The sequence below is a fragment of the Pan troglodytes genome, chromosome 14, assembly GCF_028858775.2.
Source record: "Pan troglodytes isolate AG18354 chromosome 14, NHGRI_mPanTro3-v2.0_pri, whole genome shotgun sequence".
NCBI classification, from domain to species: domain Eukaryota; kingdom Metazoa; phylum Chordata; class Mammalia; order Primates; family Hominidae; genus Pan; species Pan troglodytes.
Window position 1 is genome coordinate 35,335,461 of NC_072412.2, and position 22,136 is coordinate 35,357,596.

Here is a 22,136-nt window from a genome sequence, read left to right on the forward strand (position 1 = left end):
GAATGGCTATTATTGAAAAATCAAAAAGCAACAGATGCTGGTGAGACTGTGGAGAAAAGGGAACACTTAGACACTGTTGGTGGGAATGTGAATTAGTTCAGCCACTGTGGAAAGCAGTCTGAAGATTTCTTAAAGAACTTAAAACTACCATTTGACCCAGCAATCTTATTACTGGGTATATATCCAAAAAAACACAAATCTTTCTACTAAAAAGACAGATGCACTTGCATGTTCATCGCAGCACTATTCACAATAGTAAAGACACAGAATCAGCCTAGGTGCCCATCAACAGTGGACTGAGTAAAGAAAATGTGCTACATATACACCAGCAGTTCCCAACCCTTTGACACCAAGGGCTGGTTTCATGGAAAACAATTTTTCCACGGACTGTATTTTGGGGAGGGGATGGTTTTGGGATGAAACTGTTTCAGATTAATCATTAGTTAAATTCTCATCTGGCATTAGAGTCTCATAAGGAGTATGCAACCTAGATCCTCCACATGCACAATTCACAAGAGTTCGTGCTCCTATGAGGATTTAATGCTGCTGCTGATCTGACAGGAGGTGGAGTTCAGGTGGTAATGCTTGCTCACCTGCAGCTCACCTCCTGCTGGGCAGCCCAATTCCTAACAGGCCATGGATGGGTAACAGTCCACGGCCAGAGGCTGGGGACTCCTGATACACACCATGGAATACTACACAGTCAGAAAAGAAATGAAATCATGTCCTTTGTAACAATATGGATGCAGCTGGAGGCCATTTTCCTATGCAAATTAACACAGAAGCAGGAAACCAAATACTGCATGTTCTCGCTTACAAGTGATAGCCAAACACTGGGTACTCATGGACATAAAGACAGCAACAATAGACACTGGGGACCACTAGAGGGTGGAGGAAGAAAGGAGAGCAAACATTGACAAATAACTGTCGGCTACTATGCTCAGTCCCTGGGTGATGGGATTATTTGTGCCCCAAATCTCAGCATTATACAATATACCACGATAGCAAACCTGCACAGGTACCCCTGAATCTAAAATAAAAATGGAAATAAATAACGACGAAGAAAAAATAAAATCCTTATCTCTCACTGTAAAAAAGTAAAAATAAAAAGACCAAGGTGAAGTCAGCTCGAGGAGAGTTGGAAGAAGTTTCATTCAGTTTGAGAGATGAAGCCACACTAAACCAGCAGAGTGGGTCCCAATCTTTTCTGCACAATTTCCTGGGGAAGGCTTAAAGAAATTCATGTGAGATCACAATCCTGGGGGTGGTGCACATGTCTGAGTATTTTAGTTTTAGCTCTTCAGGTGAGTCTGACACACAGCCAAGGTTGAGGACCCATGTAAGCAGGCGGGCCAGAGTGCTTTTTGTCCGAGGCATGTCCTATTCTCTGGTCCAGCCACACCTGCAGCACTGAAACCCAATGTCTCCAAGCAGCTGACCTTTAAAGGGTCCAATTCTTCTTTTAAGAGGAAGCTGTTTGAAGAGATGTGAATAGAACATGAATAAGACAGCGAAGGTACAAATATGCTAATAAAGCAGATATTCCAACCAGTTTATTGTATTTTTACACACACACACACACACACATACACAAAAATAAATAAATAAATAAAAGTAAGCTCTATACCCAGTGATAGCACTAGTGATGATGCACTTTTGTATTTTTAGGATCATATTTTTGAGAAAGATCAAATAATATTTCATTAACATTTATCTACTAATATTAAAATGTTAATGTATATTTAACATTTTTACAACAATTTCACTGAGGTATAAATCACAAAACATACAATTAACCCACTTAGAGTATACAATAGTTTTCATTAGTTTCACAGAGTTGTGCAACTGTCACTGCAATCAATTTTAGAACATTTTCATCACTCCAAAAAAGAATCCTGTACCTATTAGCAGTCATTCTCCATCACCGACCTTCCCCCAACCCTCAGCAACTATTGATCTATTTTCTGTCTCTATGGATTTGCCTATTTGGGACATTTCATATAAATGGAATTATGCAATATATGGTCTTTTGTTATTCCATTATTTCACTTAGGATAATGTTTCCAAGGTTTACCCATGTTGTAGCATATATCAGCATTTCATTCCTTTCTACTGCCAAATAATATCCATTGTTGGAATATACTACATTTTATTTACCCAATCATCGGCTGATGAACATTTGAGTTGTTTCGACTTCTTGACTATTTGAATAATGGTGCCACAAACCTTCCTGTACATGTTTTTACGTGGACATAGGTTTCCATTTTTCTTGGGCATATACCGAAGAGACTTGCTGTGTCATATAGTAACTCTATGTTTAACCTTTTGAGGAACTGACAGTTTTCCAAAGTGGCTGTATCACTTTATGTCCCCACCAGCAACATATGAGGGTTCCAGGTTTTTCACACTCATGTCAATACTCATGATCTGTCTTTTTTATTATGGCAATATTTGTTTTTAAAAATGGTATGTCTTGATATTTTGTAATACATTTAGATATCTTAAATTTTTTAATATATATTGTTTTACTGATGGTTTTGCTTTATGAATTCTGAACTTTCCAATGAAAGAAAACAACTACTGAAGTCAATACATATTTGAGTATCAAAGACCCTAAACTGTCATTTTTGCTGTGGTTATTGCAACAAATAATTAGATTTTTTTTTCTTTTTCTTTGAGACAGGGTCTTACTCTGTTGCCCACGCTGGAGTGCAGTGGCTCATTGCAGCCTCAACCTCCTGGCCTGGCTCAAGTGATCCTCCCACCTCAGCCTTCTGAGTACTAGGCTACAGGCACGTGTCACCACAACTGGTTAATTTTTGTATTTTTTGTAGAGATGGGGTTTTGCCATGTTGCTCAGGCTGGTCTGGAACTCCTGGGCTCAAGCAATTCACCCGCCTCACCCTCCCAAAGTGACAGGGGGTGTGAGCCACCATGTCCAGCCAGTAATTGCATTTTCTTTATGACGAAATTATTTTCAGAGCTTAGAACTGGATAAAACTTTTTCTCTACTTGTATATTCCTTCTACAAAGGAAAGCAGTCATTGCTTCTTTGCACTGACTGGTAGAAAGCTTAAAACTAAAACTTTTCTTGGTTGGAAATTCTTGCTAAATTTTAATTTTAATTTTCATCTTTTATCTTGTAGGTATTTTTTGATACCTCTATATTAGTAAAAGCTAATTCACATCCCTTCTAGTGGGAAAGAGACTATAAAGAAGTAAAGAAATAAATATGTGGTAAGTACCCTTGATCTGCACAGCAATCTCAAGGCAGTAATTATAAAGGATAAAACTGAGGATATGAGAAGTTATTTACCAAAGTCAGAAGCTTATAAGTGGCAAAACTGGTATTAGAATACAGATCTTGGAGTCCCTCATTTCAGTTCTTTATACTCTCTCAACATTCCATCATTCTGTTTAATACAGACATTTTATGGTATCTGAAAAGTATCCCAAAGTAGCTCCTGCAGAACCAACACTTAAATGTATTAGAGTCCCTGTGATAAGATGTTCAACTGATATTTTATCCCAGTGATTGAGATAACTTTAAATGTTCCTCAGTAGTCCCCACAATAGCTTAGCTCTGTAAGGAAAAAATGTGTTTATTTTTCATTGATAATTATAATTATTATAATAATGTTTTTTTTTTTTTTTTTTTTTTTTTTTTTTTTTTTTGAGACAGAGTCTTGCTCTGTCTCCCAAGCTGGAGTGCAGTGGCATGATCTCAGTTCACTGCAACCTCTGCCTCCTGGGTTCAAGTGATTCTCATGCCTCAGCCTCCTGAGTAGCTGGGATTACAGGCATGCACAACCACTCCAGGCTAACTGTATTTTTTGTATTTTTAGTGGAGACAAGTTTTGCCATGTTGGCCAGGCTGGTCTCAAACTCCTGGACTCAAGTGATCTGCCTGCCTTGGCCTCCCAAAGTACTAGGATTACAGGTGTGAGCCACCACACCTGGCCTATAATTATTATTTAAATTATTAATTTTCTACTAATGCTGAGAAAGATGGTATAAGACATAAAAATCTAATGTTTGTCTAATGATATGGGTCAAGGCACCTAATATTAATAGTTAGCTAAAGAATAGGGGAAAATATTTACAAATAATTCCAATGTAGAATGATTTATAGAAAGTTACTTTATATTTTTCCACATTACATTTTAAAGTAACTTAAAATATTTTTGGCTACATGAAATTTATATATTCTTCCTTAAAGAAAGAAAATAAACTTTTATAGAAGAAGTTACAGAAATGCACTTGGTATTCATTACTGGTGATACAGAATAGAATTTAGGTTTAGTGCCAGATATAGGGTGAGAACACCATTAGCTGGAAACTATACTTACCTCTAGGTGATTTCTATAAATCTGAAGTCCAATGATTTCACTTATTAAAGTGGACAAATAAGTTATATGTTCCAGACCTAGGTGACAGTTACAAAAACTATCTAAAAGACAAAAACAGTCTAACCATGAATGAGAGGATTCAATACATTTTATAAATGCCTCAAAAGAACTCTTTTCTTATCCTCATTCTATCTCCACATCTGGACTTGAGTATTGTGAACAATTGCAGTTTGGTCTAAAGAATTAGTCCATCACTATGAATTACCACACGTCACAAAATGACTTAAATCACCAGTGTTAAGTAAGTGGTAGGACCTTATGATTGAATAAATATTGGTTTTCTAGAATTGTAAAAACCTCAGAAAGTGTATAGTTTTGCTTCAATCATTTTACAGGTGTGGGAAATAAACATGAGGTGAAGGGACTTGCCCAAGATCTCCTAAGTTCATGGCAGAGTGGAGACTACAAACAAGTTTATTTATGATTGAAGGTTGTTCTACGATACCATAATATTTCAAGTCAAAACTTAAAATGGACTTGATTTTCGGCTTTGTTTAAACCTGCAATTTAAAAAACTGAGCAAGATCCAGCCCAAAATGGCAAAAAGGTTTTATGAATACACACTTTTTGCTAACAGTCAACTAGAAACCAAATAGAATAGCAACATTACTATCAGAGCAGATCATGGGCATATTATTGAAAGCAAGTGTAATGATGCCAGCCTTCAGATTCCCTAGGATATTTTAAAACTCTCAAGCACTTCTATTACATAGTTTAGGGTCACTGGAGAAAATTACTTTTATGCAGACAAAGGAACACACGTCTGGAAAAGGAACTAAAGAAAAATTTGGCAGTTCTTATCTATTTTATTCCCTGAAGAAATGTGCTGACCATTAACTTTATAACTTGAATATTATAAATGGAAAAAAAAAGGAAGAAATAGAAATCCACCCAGTTCTGGAATCATGGATGGAGTTCTGGAAGATGGTTTGGTCTTGTAATCTTTTTTACTGGTCCTCTCTTGGCACTCACTGTCTTCTGCTTAGCTGGATTATATCTTCCACTGAAATAAATAAGTGTTAATCATAATTTTTCAGTCACCATTATGTACAACAAAAACATTATAGGCCACACAGGAAGAAATGTATATTGCACCTTGTTCCCCCCAACAGACCTTCACACGGAAACCTTCCTGTGAATAGTTTCTGCTTACAGTGCAAATCTTAGGCAGCCTTCTGTTATAGCACATCATCTCCACAGCTACAGAGGCATACAGCTTAAGGGCAGATAATTCAAAGGCTGGAAGCAGCATGTCAGGTGCCCTAATGTGGAAAGTTCTGTCTAATGAGGATAAGACAGATCCGTGAATTTCTTTTCTTAGATTTCCACGAGATCCTTTTTCCATTAATGACTTATGTGGCATTAAAAAGCCAACCTTCCTTACACTCTGACTTGAGAGAGTTAAAGGCCACTTCAATTTCCTAAAAACTTTCTTAGGGGGTGATGGCAGCAAAATGACAGAGTCATTTAAAGTCTTTATTAAGTCTAACATCTGGACTTCCTCAGGGAAAGTGTTTATTTGTTGCTTTTTTTCTTGTATAAGAGCCATGTTTTCTTGTCTCTTCTCATATATTGTGATTTTTTTTTGAAAACTGGATGTTTTAAAATATGTAACATGTAAGAACTTGTCATTTTCTCCTCATTAAAATGAAGGATAAAATTCTCTCCTCCATAAAAGTGATGACAAATTGGCAAATATGGTTAGAAGCAACTTTATCAAAACCCTGGAAATTAACGAAAGTGTTGCAACAATCCTGGAGAATTTATAAAATAACAACAACAGCAACAAACGGCTGAAACTTCGAACACTGAGCTTTGTAGCATTTTAACTTGCCCTATGCCTATCCACTGTTCCCCTGACTTTCATCCCCAGCTCCATGGTAGCCTTGAAAACCAACAGCGCACAATTGCAGTGAAAACTCAGTAGCCTGGTGGACACCATAAGAGGCGGAATAGGGTTGGAGCTCCTTTAACACCTATTTCATTCCAAGAGGAATTTCATTATTTAAACAGTCTGGTGATTACTTGAAAGACCACTTACAAAGCTATCTTTATTTGACCTGACATGGAGATGGTCCAGTGTAAATAGCCTTTTCCCTAGGGGCATTTGCTGGAACAATAAGAAACCACTGTTTAATTTCAGAGCTGCCAGAGGTAGTAGATAACAATTGAGGCAAAAAATAGGCTAACCAGGAAGCTTAAAAGGAAAAGCTGAGAGGCCAGGCTCAGTGGCTCTCACCTGTAATCCCAGCACTTTGGGAGGCTAAGGGAGGCAGGTGGATCACTTGAGGCCAGGAGTTTGAGACCAGCCTGGCCAGTATGATGAAACCCCACTTGTACTAAGAATACAAAAAAAGAAAAAAAAAATTAGCCAGGCATGGTGCTGCATGCCTATAATCTCAGCTAGTTGGGAGGCTGAGACATGAGAATCACTTGAGCCTGAGGCAGAGGTTGCAGTGAGCCGAGATCAGCCTAGGCAACAGAGTGAGACTCTGTCTCTAAAAAAAAGGAAAAGCTGAGAAATGAGTGTTAATAAGCTCCATTATATTTCTTGGAATCTAGAAGCCCATACACATGTGTAACTGTGGGTATGCATAGGACTGTGTGCATACTCAGGAAAGGCCTGAAAAGGCCCTAAGCTCTTGCCTCTGGCTGACCTTGAGGTTCTGCACAAGCAGGAAGTAAAGAATAAGGTAGAGTTGTAATTTGCCTGGCCGACTGTTGAAGGCATGCTCCAACACACACACACAGAGCCCATCAGCAAAGGCTAGGAGATTTATTGATGCTAGGCATTTAAACAAATCTGTTCAATCATTAGCTGACCCCTAAGCTAACTCAGCAGAGACTTCAGTGTCCACCCCAACAAAGAATACAGATTTTACATAATTATTTTAGAAAAGTCACTAAACAAGCAGCTGCAAAAACAGTGACAACAACAAACCCTGGGGAGGGGAAAGAAACTAATATACAGAGTGGCCATGTTACATATTTTAAAACATCCAGTTTTCAAAAAAAAATTACAATATATGAGAAGAGACAAGAAAACATGGCTCTTATACAAGAAAAAAAGCAACAAATAAACAATTTCCCTGAGGAAGTCCAGATGTTAGACTTAATAGAGAAAGACTTTAAATCTACTATTTTAAATATGTTTAAAGAACTAAAGGAAATCATATCTATAGAAGAAATTATGAGAATGATGTCTCACCAAATCAAGAATACTAATAAGCGATAGAAATTATTTAAAAAGAACCAAATAGGCATTCTGGAGTTGAAAAAGAATATAAATGCAATGAAGAATTCACTAGAAGAGCTCAACGGCAGATTGGAGCAGACACAAGAGTCAATGAAGTTAAAGATTTGTCAATTAAGATCGTCTGGTTTGAGCAAGAGATAACAAAGAATAAAGTGAAGGAAATTAAAATATTTTCCCCCAAAATATATTTCTTTGACATATTTTAAAATGTCAGTCTCTTGGCCAGCAGGCAGAAATGGCCTTACAAAGCTGTCTTAAGTGGAAAAGTTTGCATTAATGTGGAGAATCTCCACTAATGCAGCTGTGCCACCTCCCCTTTCTATGCTTTTCCCCAGATCTAGGAGAGACTGAAAGTCTGACACATTTAAAAGTCTGAGAAGAAACATTTACCATCTATTCTCTCTGAGGGTGGCTTCATCTACATAAAAAGTCCACCTTTGTTCGCCAAACCTTTTCTCCCTGCTCCCAAAACCTTTTTTAAAATCAGAATCTAAGCCCCCACTCTTTCTGTAACCTCAAAATGGTATATAAGTTTCTATAACTCATTGGGAAGTTGGGTCTTCATTCTGAAGACTCCCATGTATACATATTAAATAAATATGTGTGCCTTTTCTCCTATTAATAAATATGATTCATGTCTGTGATTTTTAGCAAACTTCAGGGGCGAAGAGCCTATGGCAGCCCCCACTAAAGAAAACTGAACAGTCTCAGAGACCTGTAAAACACTATCAACTATACCAACATATGTATAATGAGTGTCCCAGAAGGAGAGGGGAAAGAAAAGGACAGATAGAATATTTGAAAAATAATAGCTAAAAATTTCCCAAATTTCATTAAAAATATTGATCTACAAATTTAAGAAGCCTAACAAATTCCAAGATGAATATCCAGACACATCATAATCAAACTATCAAAAGCCAATACAAACAGGGAATCTTGAAAGCAGCTAGAAAGAAGCAACTCACTCTGTAAAAGGGATCTTCAATAGGAGTAACAACTGATTTCTCATCAGAAACTATGAAGGCCTGAAGACAGGGAGATGAAATATTTAAAGTGCTATAAGGAAAAAGACTTTCAACTAAGAATTCTATATGCAACAAATCTATCCTTCTAAAATAAAAGAAAAATTAAACATTTCCAGATAAGCAAAAACAGAAGGAATTAATCATCAGCAAACCTGCCCTATAAAAAAATAGTAGAGACTTTTGTGTTGAAATAAAAGGACATTTGATAGAAGTGTAAATTCACATGAAGAAATAAAGAAAACTGGCAAAGATAACTACATAGGTAAACATAAAAATAGGATAAATGTAGTTTTTGTTTGTAATTCTTCTTTTTAAATCTCCTAACTGATTAAGAAAATAACTGCATGAGCAATAATTGTAAATCTGTTGATGGAAACAAAATGTATAAACTTGTAATTTGTATGACAATAACAGCACAAAGAAGGTGAAGGGAATGGAGCTACATAGGAAAGAACTTTTGGTACACTATTGAAATTAAGTTGTTTTGAACCTAAAGTAGATTGTTATAAATTAATATCTTAATTGTAATTCCCAGGCAACCACTGAGACCAAGACCAGATGGCTTCGCTGGTAAATTCTACCACATATTAAATCATACATATATAAAACCAATCCTTCACAGGCACTTCATAAAAATGAAATAGGAGAGAACACCTTCCAACTTATTTTATGAGGCAAATATTACTCTTATTTTCTTCTTTCTGCTTATTTGGGGTTTAGTTTGCTCCTCTTTTTCAAGTTTCTTAAGGTAAAAGATTTGATTTTTTATTTGAAATGATTTATTTAAAAATATATTTACAGTCATAAATTTCTCTCTAAGCACTATACCTGATAAAGAAAATCTATGAACAAAATTTACAGCTAACATTATATTTAATGTAAAAACCAAAAGCTTTCTCTCTAAGATAAGGAACAAGTTAAGGATGTTCACTATTACCACTTCTATTCAACATTGTATAGGAGGTTCCAGCCAGGGCAATTAGGCAAGAAAAATAGATAAAAGGCATCCAAATTAGAAGAAAAAAAAAAGAAGTAAAACAATCTCTATTTAGGTGACATGTTCTTATATATAGAAAATACTAAGGCATACACATACACATACAGACACAGACACATACATGCATTTATGAGATCTAATAAGTTCCTCAGGGTTTCTGGATTTAAGATCAATATACAAAAATCAACTGTATTTCTAGACACCAGCAATATACAGTCCTAAAATGAAATTTAAAACTTAATTCTGTTTCAAACTGCATCAAAAAGAATACAGTATTAGGAATAAATTTAGCCAAAGAATTGCAAGATTTGTACACTAAAATCTATAAAATATCTATGAAAGAAATTAAAGAAGATCTAAATGAATAGAAAGAAATTCATGTTCTTGGATTAGAAGACTTAATATTGTTAAGATGGCAACACTACCCAAAGTGATCTACAGATTCAACATATTCTCTCCATCAAAACACCAGCTATATTTTGTGAAGAAATTGATAAGTGGATCCTAAATCCACATGGAAATAAAAGGGACTCTGAATAACCAAAACAATCTTGAAAAAGAACAATAAAATTGGAGTACTCACACTTCTTGATTTTAAACTCACTAAAAAGTTAGTCATCCAGACAGTATGGTATTGGCATAAGGATAGAGTTATAGATCAATGAAACACAACTGGGAGTCTAAGAGTAAACCCATATGTTACGGTCAATTGTTTTTTTACAAGAGTGCCAAGAGCATTTAATTGGCAAAGGATAGTGTCTTCAACCTATGGTGTTAGGACAACTGAATAAATACAGGCAAAAGAGTGAAATTGGACACCTACCTCACATCATATACAAAAATGAACTCAAAATGGGTGAAAAGGGAGCTAAAACTATAAAACTCTTAGAAGAAAACATAGGTTAGGCAATGACTTCTTATGTATGACACCTAACACACAAGCAAGCAAGAAAAAGTAGATGATGGTCTTTATCAAAATTGAGAACTTTTGTGTTTCTAAAGATATCATCAAGAAAATAAAAATACCATCCATAGAATGGGAAAAAATTATAAATCTTTTATCTGATAAGGTCTCATACTCAGAATATAAAATGCTCTCAATGCAATATAATAGAGACAAACAAACCAATTTAATAATAGGCAAAGGACTTGAATAGACATTTCTCCAAAGAAGATACAGTTGTCCCTCTACATCCAAGGGTGATTGGTTCCAGGACCCCCATGGATACCAAAATTCACAGATGCTCAAGTCCCTTACATAAAATGGTGTCATATTTCCATATAATGTACACACATAATCCAGTATACTTTAAATCATCTCTAGATTACTTAACATTAGATTACATTAACACAAAAGTAAATGCTACATAAATAGATGTTATACTTTGTTGGGTTTTTAAAAATTATTTATTATTATTGTATTATTATTATTATTATTTTCCCCAATTTTTTTTGATCCACAGTTGGTTGAATTCATGGATGCAGAATTTGTGGATATGGAAGGCTATCTGTATAGAAATGGCCAACAAGTACAAGAAAAGATGTTCAACATCATTAGTCATTAGGAAAGTGCAAATCAAAACCACAGTAAGATATCACTTCACATCCACTAGGATGGTTAAATTTTTTTAAATAAAGGACAACATGTGTTGATAAGGATGTGGAGAAATTGGAACCCTGATACACAGCTAATGGGAATATAAAATGGTACAGCCACTATAGAAAATAGCTTGGCAGTTCCTCAAAAAGATAAACAAAATGGAATTAACCCAGCAATTCCACTTCTAGGCACGCACCAAAGAGAATTAAAAATATTTGCACACAAAACTTGTACAGGGATGTTCATAGTAGCATTATTCATAATAGTGAAGAGGTGTAAACATGTAAATGTTCATCAGCTGATGATTCGGTAAATAAAATGTGGCATATCCAAAAACTGGAATATTACTCCGTCACAGAAAGGAATAAGGAATTCGTATATGTTCCAACATGGATGAACCATGAAAATGTTATATTAAGCAGCAGAAGGTAAACACCCAAGTTCACATATTGTATGCTCCCATTTACAGTTGGAAATGTGCCACATAACATTTCAGTCAGCAATGGACTGCATATATGACAGTATTCCTGTAAGATTATAATACTGTATTTGTACTGTACCTTTTCTATGTTTAGATACACAAATACTTACCATTGTGTTACAATTGTCAGAGTGTTCCCTACAGTAATATGCTGCACAGGTTTGTAACTTAGGAGCAAGAGGCTATACCATATAGCTAGGTGTGAAGTAGGCTCTACCATCTAGGTTTTTGTAAGCACACTCTGATGTTTGCACAATGACAAAATTGCCTTATGACACACTTCTCACAACATGTCCCCATCATTAAGGGACACATGACTGACTGTATATGAAATAACAAGACCAGAGAAAACCATAAAGACAGAAAGAAGATTAGTAATTGCCAGGAGTTTAGTGGAAGGGGGTTTGGGAACTAACTGCTCATTCATACAGGCTTTCTTTTCGGGGTGATGAAAATGTTCTGGAATCAGTTAGTGGTGATGCTTGCATGACCCCATGAATATACGAAAAATCACTGAGTTGTACACTTTATTATTTTTATTTTAAAAAAGTTTTTAAATGGGGTCTGGCTCTGTTGCCCAAGCTGCAATGCAGTGGCACGAACATAGCTCACTGCAGCCTTCAACTCCTGGGCTCAAGTGATTGTCCTGCCTTGGCCTTCCAAAGTGCTAAGGATACAGAGCTGTAGGCTAAAATGATAATTTTTTTGGTATGTGAATAATATCTCAATTAAAAAAAATTTTTAAATGTGCTTTGGGAATAATCCATTTCCTGTTAAAATTTTCTTTAGTTTATTAATCATGTTTAAAAATGATTTCTTCTGGTGAAATATGGAATTAACCACAATCATTCAATTATTATGTCTAATTAATATAGCTCATTATAGATATTTATTATTTATAGTACTAAATGATTTTCTATTACATTAAGGATGTTTTGAGTAGCTTCCAAAATATGGCCCATTTCTAAAAGATCTAACTAACATGATGACACAAATGTCTGAATAATAACTAACTAATGACACTAATGATGAAGCTGAGGTACTTCACTGGTAAAAGATATTTAATCACTGTCTTTTAGAGCAGTGTTTTCCAAACTGCAGAATGCAACTCATTAGTGGATTGATTTACTGAATTACAATAGCAATATAAAAATAACAGAAAAGGAAACAGAACAGAAGAGGAAAAAGAACATATATTAATAAAAAGAACAGAAAAGGGGCCAGGTGCAGTGATTCATGCCTGTAATCCCAGCACTTTAGGAGGCCAAGGTGGGAGATTGCTTGAGCCCAGGAGATTAATACCAGCCTGAAAAAACATGGCAAGACCCTGTCCATATTCTCTACAGAAAATCAAAAAATTAGCTGGACATGGTGGCTCATGCCTATAGTCCTAGCTACTCAGGAGGCTGAGGCAGGGGGATCTCTTGAGCCTGGGAGTTTAGGGTTACAGTGAGCAATCATTGTACCACTGCACTGTAGCTGGGGCAACAGCACAAGACCTGTCTCTTTAAAAAAAAGAAAAAAAAAAAAACAGAAAAAGAAGTATCAATATGCATCACACATAGTAAGAGAAAATATTCTTTCATAAACTGTAAAATATGTAAATATATATGTGGGTATAGGGATCACAATATGGTGTCAGTCATGGTCAACAAAGTTTGGAAACCATTCTATGCTCCTGAGTATTATGATTTTTAAATAAATAATAGTGGTTAAGCCTCCTGCAAGTTTATGTTATTAATAGCAAAACAGACACTTGCAGTTCCAAATTATTGTCATATGTATTTTTCTGTCCTCACAAATCAATACATTGTTACTCTGCTGATTCTTTATATTCAGTAAAGCACTATAGTAATGATAATAGTTAATGTTTATTGAATTAGGGATTTTTAAAAATAATCTCTAATTCTCATACCAATCATTCATTTTGGGTTTCATCTCTTCATCTTATGGGGGAGAAAATGGAATCTGAGAGTGGTTACTTATATAAAGTCACATTAAATAATAAGAAATGGAGGCAAAAATTGATTGGTCTATCTGCTCCAAAGTCAGTGCCGATTTTCATTTACACTTGTCCCCCCTTTATCCATGGTTTTACTTTCCACAGTTTCAGTTTCCTGTGGTCAGCCATGGTCCCAAAATAGGTGATTACGGTACAATAAGCTATTTTGAGAGAGAGAGAGACACCACATTCATATAACTTTTATTACAGTATGCTGTTATAATTAAGTCATATTATTAGTTACTGCTAATCTCTTCCTATGCCTAAATTGTAAATTTAATTTTATCATAGATATCTATGTATGTAAAAAAACTTAGCATACACAGGGTGCAGTACTATCCATGGTTTTGGTATCCACTGGTGGTCTTTGGAATGTATCTCTCTTGGGTAAGAGAGGACTACTGTACCACCTTGCTTCTCACTATTTTTTTAAACACTGTACTGTATTAGTTACACAGTATTTATACTGCTATTATGACTTAAGAATTTCCATAGTCTATCTGGACTATCTCTTGACTTTTCTCTTTCAATATAAAATTATTTAAAATAATTATAAAGTATACATATTCTTATATAAAACCTAAGAGGCATAAATATAAATCATCCACAATTTCACTAACCTATTTTGTACTATAATTTTTGTTTACTATTATAGGTAAGCGTTTTTCTATGTCAGCTATGTACTCTCCTAGAATGTAATTTTTGCAACTTCCTAATATCAACAGAGTTATTGACTTACTCTTTTAATGTTGGATATTTTGGTTGTGTTATCTCTACTGTAGCTGCTTTTTAAAAAAATCAGAATCAGAAGGATGCGCCCCTAACAATCGGTCTCTTACCAAGTCCTAGTATCAATTTCCCTCAGGTTCTTTTGCTCCAGGGTACCAATGGCTCCTTGGTTATTTTCTTCCTTTAGGGCTTTTAGTCACTTTAAAACTGTTCATAAGCAGAAAAAAATGAGGTTTCACACTAAAGAAAAAAATAAACTTTAGTTTTCTATTTTTAGGAACTATTCCTGTGGTATCAGTTTTGAGCTCCTTGCTTTCGGGAATATGATTTTTCATAGTTAATACACACCATGGGCGACAGTCAATAAAGTTACCTATTGACTTGTCTAGACTTTTTTGGCAACTTACAAAACTTATACTAAAAAGACTGTTTCTCCTATTTAATCTTAAAGAGACTTTTGTCCAATTGATATATGTAAAGATCTCTAGAATACATCCTTCAACAGCAGTATAGATATCTTGTTCATTTGTGGTCATAGTAGGACTATAATAGCTAATATTAAATCTACATAGTCTACATAGTAGGACTATAATAGTTAATATTAAATCAGGCACTATCCCTTTCTGCTAGATTTTTAAAAGAGAATTTCACATTCATATGGGTATTTTCTAATGTTCTGATTTGTTCTGAATGTTAGGAAAAATGGGTAAGCCAATATTTTAATATTAGTACATATGAGAATATCAACCAAAGCAAACATTAAAAGCCATGGAGACTTGATTAAGAGTTCACAAATCATAAATGTACCAATCCATAAATTATAATAAAGCAAATACTGATGTAACCACCACTTAGGTCAAGCACTAGAATATTATCATCATACTGGAAGATGCCATCATGTCGCTCACAATTATTATTCACTTCTTCCTTTCCATTGGTATTAATAATTACTAGCCTGTGTTCTGACATCACAGTTTACTTTTGTCTGTCTTTGAACTTTAAATGAATGGGATCACATTGTACATATTCTTTTATTTCTGACCTACTTCACTCATTACTGAGAATTATCCATAATGTTGTATGAGTTATAGTTTGTTTTTATTGCTGTTATTTTCATATATGTATATATAATTTTCATCCATTCCATTACTGATGGACATTTAAGCTGTATTCAGTTTTGAACTGTCAAGAATAAAGCTGCTATGAACATTCTTGTTCTTTTGGTGTAAATGTATGCACCATTCTATTTGATATATTACTGGAATTGTTGGGTTATAGAGAAGGTATATGATCAGCTAAATATAGAAAATAATGCTAAAATGTATTTGATATGGTTTGGCCCTTTGTCCCCAACACAAATCTCATGTTGAATTGTAATCCCTGGTGCTGGGGGAGTGACCCAGTGGGAGATAATTTGATCCTGGGGGCGGACCTCCCCCTTAGTGTCCTGGTGATAGTGGGTTCTCACGAAATCTGGTTGTTTGGAAATGTGTAGCACTTCCCCATTCACTCTCTCTTCTGCTCTGCCATGTGAAGAAGGCGCTTGCTTCCCCTTCGCCCTTCCACCATGGTTATAACTTTCCTGAGGCCTCTCCAAACATGTTTCCTACACAGCTTGCGGGACTGGGATTCAATTAAACTTCTTTTCTTCATAAATTACCCAGTCTCAGGTAGTTCTTTATAGCAGTGTGAAAACAAACTAATACAATATTCCAAAGTGGTTATATAAACGTATACTCCTACTAGCAATGTATGAGAATCCCCTATTCCTCCACATCCTTGACAACACTTGGAATCATCAATCTTCAAAATTTGTGGCTGTATCTTGTAATTTTAATTTGCATTCTGCTGATGAGTAATGGTGTTGAGTCTCTCTTCACATGTCCTTTGGCCATTTGGATATCCCATTCTGTGAGGTGCCTAATACCGTGACGTCCTTTAAGGACTCAAATTTGAGTCATCAACAAAAGGAGGATACTAACTTCCAGAGTTAAGCCAGTAAGAAAAACAATATTTTGAGGTAGTACCAATTATATATACCTAATTTGGATGATTAGAGAGATATTTCTATGTTTCTATTAGATGAGTGATTTGCATTGTTTATAGTTTCAGAGAGTGAACGGGTTTTTTTTCCATTTGACCATTTATTTAGTCATAAATTCATTCAAAAATTATTAAACACCAATTTATGCCAGGCACTCTATTCAACATTAAGTTTCATCAGAGATGGAAGTGATTGATCTGGGATCAAGCACAAGCAGTGCTGGAGGGCACAAAGCAGCTGAATGGGCAGGTATACCAGACCATGCCACCTACCTCGATGCACCAGCACCTTAAGCTCAGTTCAGACCTGTGGTGTGGAGGGCCTCACAGACAACCTGATCTCAGCCTGATTCATAGCTGCTGCTACATAAGGGGGTGGGGAGGAATGAGTTTGGCACCCAGGTGATCTACTTGGTTGTCCTTTGGTAGTAACTTGCCCAATTCTGACAGTAAGTGGACAAGTATCTTAGCCATGACTTGGAAAGGACATGATAAACAGAAGTTCAGATTCCCCAGGGATAAGAGTCTGGGTCATCCTGCCAGAGGAAGAAAAGGCCCATACTTGAGTCATGGATAAATCAGCTTGGTACATGGGACTGCAGCTGCGCTGTAGCCCTACTCCCTCTGCCCAAACCTGGTTCCTAGCTTTCCCCCACAGGTGTTGATCCTAAGAACTCTCGCTAATAAACTTTCTGGCCAGGTGCAGTGGCTCATGCCTGTAATCTCAGCACTTTGGGAGGCCAAGGCGGGAGGATCTTTTGAGGTCAGGAGTTCGAGACCAGCCTGGCCAACATGGCGAAACCCTGTCTCTACTAAAAGTACAAAAATTAGCCAGGAATGGTGGCACACACCTGTAATCTCAGCTATTTGGGAGGCTGAGGCAGAATAATAATTTGAATCCAGGAGGCAGAAGTTGCAGTGAGCAGAGATTGCACCACTGCACTTCAACCTGGGTGACAGAGCAAGACTCCATCTCAAAATAAATACATAAATACATAAGGCCAGGCGCGGTGGCTCATGCCTGTAATCCCAGCACCTTGGGAGGCCAAGGCAGGTGGATCACCTGAGGTCAGAAGTTCGAGACCAGCCTGATCAACATGAAGAAACCCCGTCTCTACTAAAAATACAAAATTAGCCAGGCACGGTGGCATGTGTCTGTAATCCCAGCTACTCGGGAGGCTGAGGCAGGAGAATCACTTGAACCCAGGAGGCAGACGTTGCAGTGAGCCAAGATCGCGCCATGGCACTACAGCCTGGGAAACAAGAGCTAAACTCCATCTCAATAAATAAATAAATAAGTAAAATAAACTTCCTACATGCTGATTCCTATTTCAGAGTCTACTCCCTGAGAGATCCAACTCCCAGTAATATTCAATGGAAAACCAAACTGCCCTCGTAGACCTACATTCTGGTGACATACATATGTGTATGTGCTAACATATGATTAGAATAAAGAAGTTTAACTTTCATTTTTGAAATATTCCCCTCTTCACTATTTAAGCAAATTTGAATAACAGAGGTAATATATTTTTAGAACAGATATGAATTGGAAAATAAACCTGAACTGCAAGATATTAATAAAAATATTTAGGGTGGTTGTGCAGAAAAGTCAACATAGCAGGCTTTAGGCTACTGTCTTTGGAAAAGCCCGCTTGCGAGGTTGGCCCTTGGCTGGTATCTGGAAACTTACTGGTAAACAGTTCCCTACACAGATATAAACCTTTTCCCAAATGAAAAGAATGATTCACTGTGCCTATGCTGTTTGTACAAACAATGTGGTTTATATTGAACACCTGTTTTCCTTCTGGGAGTCTGGAATTTTGGTGCATGCCAAGCAGAAGAAGCCTATGTGATCTGCTCCCAATAGAAACATTAGATGCTAAGTATCTAATGAGCTTCTCTGGTAGATAAAACTTCATGTACTGTCATACCTGTTGTTGCAATTTTTTGCTGGAGGAATTAAGTATTTCTTATGTGACCCTAACTTGGAGAAAACTTTCAGAAGCTTGAGCCTAGTTTTCTGAGAATTCATCCCATGTGCCTTATGCCTTTGTTGATTTTGCTTTGTATTCCTTAGCTATAAATTCCCTGTGAGGTACATGGATTAGAGAAAGAAAGAAAAAAAGAAAGAGAGAGAGGAAGGAAAGAAGGAAGGAAGGAAGGAAGGGAGGAAGGAAATATATATTAGCCATAAGTACAAATATATGCCAATCCTTATGAATTCTTCTAGTGCATCATTGAATATGGCAGTGGTCTTGGTGACTCTGACAGTATAGAATTCTTCTAGTGAACCACTGAATATGGATGGGAGTGGTCTTGGGGACTCTGACACAGTGGCGTAATAGTTTTTCCAGGGAAGTCCTTTGTCAGAATTTATTTTAATACTTAAACTACATTATATTTCCAATAATGAAAATGCATAAAGATAATAAATAATAATTTAAATAATTTGACTATTCAAGAAAGAATATACTTTATCTAGCCAAATATTGGACAAAATGTTGCTACCTCATTAATCTCCACCAAGGAAATTTGCTATACTTGAGTGGCTCTTACCTTGACCTATATTTAAAAAGGATGCTGACTTATAGCTGATTCATATGTTGGCTTAATTTTTTATAGGGTTAAGTTATATATTAATGTTTTTCCCTACATGGGATAAAGTTACTTAGACAAGGATTACCTGAGTAATTCTTCTGTATTTAGTACAGGACCAGGGAAAATTGTGTGTAGACATAACCTTGTAAACTCACAAAACATTCCTGTGTTTTTGTTTTTTTTTTCTTAAGAGACAGTGTCTTGCTCTGCTGACCAGGCTGGATTGCAGTGGTGCAATCGTGGCTCACTGCAGCCTTGAACTCCTGGGCTCAGGTGATCCTCCTGTCTCAGCCTCCCAAGCAGCTGGGACTACAGTGCACACCATCACACCCAGTCAATTTTTCTAATGTTTTGTAGAGACAGAGTCTTGCCATGTTTCCCAAGTTGGTCTTGAACTTGAGGCCTCAAGCAATCCTCCCGCCTCAGCCTCCCAAAATGTTGTATGATAGGCATGAGCCACTGCACCAAGCCCTCTGTTCTTTATCTATCTTAAATTGGTTTTATTTACATAGAAAAAACAGTTTAAACTGCACTGTCACCTACGTTTATTTTAGTGTCCACTCCAATGAACATATTTCCTGACTAAAAAGGGTAGGGCTGATGCTGTAATTATTCAGGCATACCTTGTCTTATTATGCTTCACTTTATTGTGCTTCAAAGATACTGCATTTTTTACAAATTGAAGATTTGTGGCAACCCTGTGTTAGGCAAGTCTATCAGCACTATTTTTCCAATGGCATATGTTCATTTCCTATCTGCATCATATTTTGGTAATTCTCACAATATTTCAAACTTTTAAATTATTACTATATCTGTTAATGGTGATCAGTGATCTTTGATGTTACTACTGTAATTGTTTTGGGGAGCCATAAACCATGCCCATATAAAACAGCAAACTGTTTAATAAAGGTATGTATGTTCTGACTGCTCTACCAACCAGCCATTCCTGGGTCTCTCTCCCTCTCTTTGGGCTTCTCTATTCATTGAGACACAACACTATTGAAATTAGGCCAATTAATAACCCTACTATGGTGTTGAAGTAGAAGGAAGAGTTGCACATCTCTCACTTTAATTTGGCTAGAAATGATAAGCTTAGTCATTTAGTGAGGAAGGTATGTTGAAAGCTGAGACAGGCTGAAAGCTAGGCCTCTGGTGCCAAACAGTTAAGCCAAGGCGTAAATGCAAAGGGAAGATTCTTAAAAGAAATTAGAAGCACCACTCTAGTGAACACACAAATGATAAGGAAGCAAAACAGCTTTCTTGCTGATATGGAAAAAGTGTGAGTGGTCTGGATAGAAGACCAAAGAAACCACAATATTCTCTTAAGCCAAAACCTAATCAAGAGTAAGACCCTAAATCCTTTCAATTCTATGAAGGCTGAGAGAAGTGAGAAAGCTGCAGAAGAAAAGCTGGAAGCCAGCAGAGGATGGTTCATGAGGTTTAAGGAAAGAAGCCCCCTTCATAACATAAAAATGCCAAGTGAAGCAGCAAGTGCTGATGTCACACCTGTTGCTGCAATTTTTTGCTGGAGGAATTAAATATGTCTTATGTGTTGCAGCAAGTTACCCAGAACTAGCTAAGATCATTGATGAAGGCGATTACACTAACCAACAGATTTTCAATGTACACAAAACAGCCTTCTGTTGGAAAAAGATGCAAGCTGAGAAAAGTGGGAAATTCTGGCCTTCTCCATTATTATCAAGCCTCTAAAGATTCTGGAGATACCCCTATCAGCCCCACAGTCCATGTGACTTTTAAAAAAATATATATGGAGGAAACTGTGAAAGCCATATCACCCAGACATTCCTAGCTAGAGAGGAGAAGACAATGCCTGGCTTCAAAGTATCAAAAAACAGGTTGACTTGTCTAATGCAGCCAGTGACTTTATGTTGAAGCCAATGCTCAATTACCATTCTGAAAATCCTAGGAATTATGCTAAACCTACTCTTCCTGTACTCTATACATGAAACAACAAAGCCCAGATGACAGCACAAGAGTTTAGAGTTTACAGCATGGTTTATTGAATATTTTAAGCCCAGTGTTGAGACCTACTGCTCAGAAAATAAGATTCCTTTTAAAATATTACTACTTTTTGAGAATGTACCTGGTTACATCCAAGAACTCTGTGGGAGATACACAAGAAGATAAATGCTGTTTAAATGCCTGCTAACATAACATCTATTCTGCTGCCCATGGATCAAGGAGTAATTTTAGCTTTCAAGTCTTATTATTTAAGAAATACATTTCATAAGTTTATACCTGCCATAGATAGTGATTCCTCTGATGGGTCTGGAAGAAAACCTTCTGGAAAGGATTCATCATTCTAGATGCCACTAAGAACATTTGTGATTTATGGGAGGAGGTAGAAAAATGTCAACATTAAAAGAAGTTTGGAAGAAGTTGATTCCAACCCTCACAGATGACTATGAGGGGTGCAAGACTTCAGTGGAGGAAGTACTGTAGATGTTTTGGAAACAGCAAGAGAACTAGAATTAGAAGTAGAGCCTGAAGAGGTGACTGACTTGCTGCAATCTCATGTTAAAATTTGAATGATGAGGAGTTGCTTCTTACAGATGAGCAAAGAAAGTGGTCTCTTAGATGAAATCTGCTCCTGGTAAAGATGCTGTGATGTCATTTTTGAAATGACAGCAAAGGATTTAGAATATTCTATGGACTTGGTTGATAAATCAGCAGCAGAGTTTGAAAGGACTATGCCAATTTTGAAAGAATTTCTACTGTGGGTAAAATGCTATCAAACCACAACACATATGACAGAGACATCTTTCATAAAAGAGTCAATTGGTGTAGCAAACTTCGTTGTTGCCCTATTTTCAAAATTTGCCACAGGCACTTCAGCTTTCAGCAACCACCACCCTGATCCATCAGGAGCCATCAACATCGAGGCAAGACCCTCCACCAGCAAAAAGATTATAACTCACTGAAGGCTCAAATGATCAATAGCATTTTTCAGCATAAAATCTTTTAAAATTAAGGTA

General features: G+C 36.4%; 1 protein-coding gene across 21 annotated transcripts in view; it reads right to left on the minus strand.

The window, feature by feature from the left end:
• Positions 1-1,130: 1,130 nt before the first annotated feature.
• The window catches only part of CCDC169 (coiled-coil domain containing 169), a 70,755-nt gene continuing 49,749 nt past the window's right edge, over positions 1,131-22,136 (minus strand). For 9 of the 21 annotated variants that reach the window (XM_003314121.6, XM_063792056.1, XM_016925178.4 and 6 more), the window contains one exon: positions 1,131-1,473. In XM_003314121.6, coding sequence (XP_003314169.1) covers positions 1,293-1,473 — 181 coding nt within the window. In that variant the 3' untranslated portion in view covers positions 1,131-1,292. Of the gene's footprint in view, positions 1,474-5,185; positions 5,413-14,609; positions 14,707-18,473; positions 18,631-22,136 lie in introns of those variants that run through there. The other 12 variants (XM_016925180.4, XM_016925179.4, XM_063792061.1 and 9 more) reach the window with 5 other exon arrangements.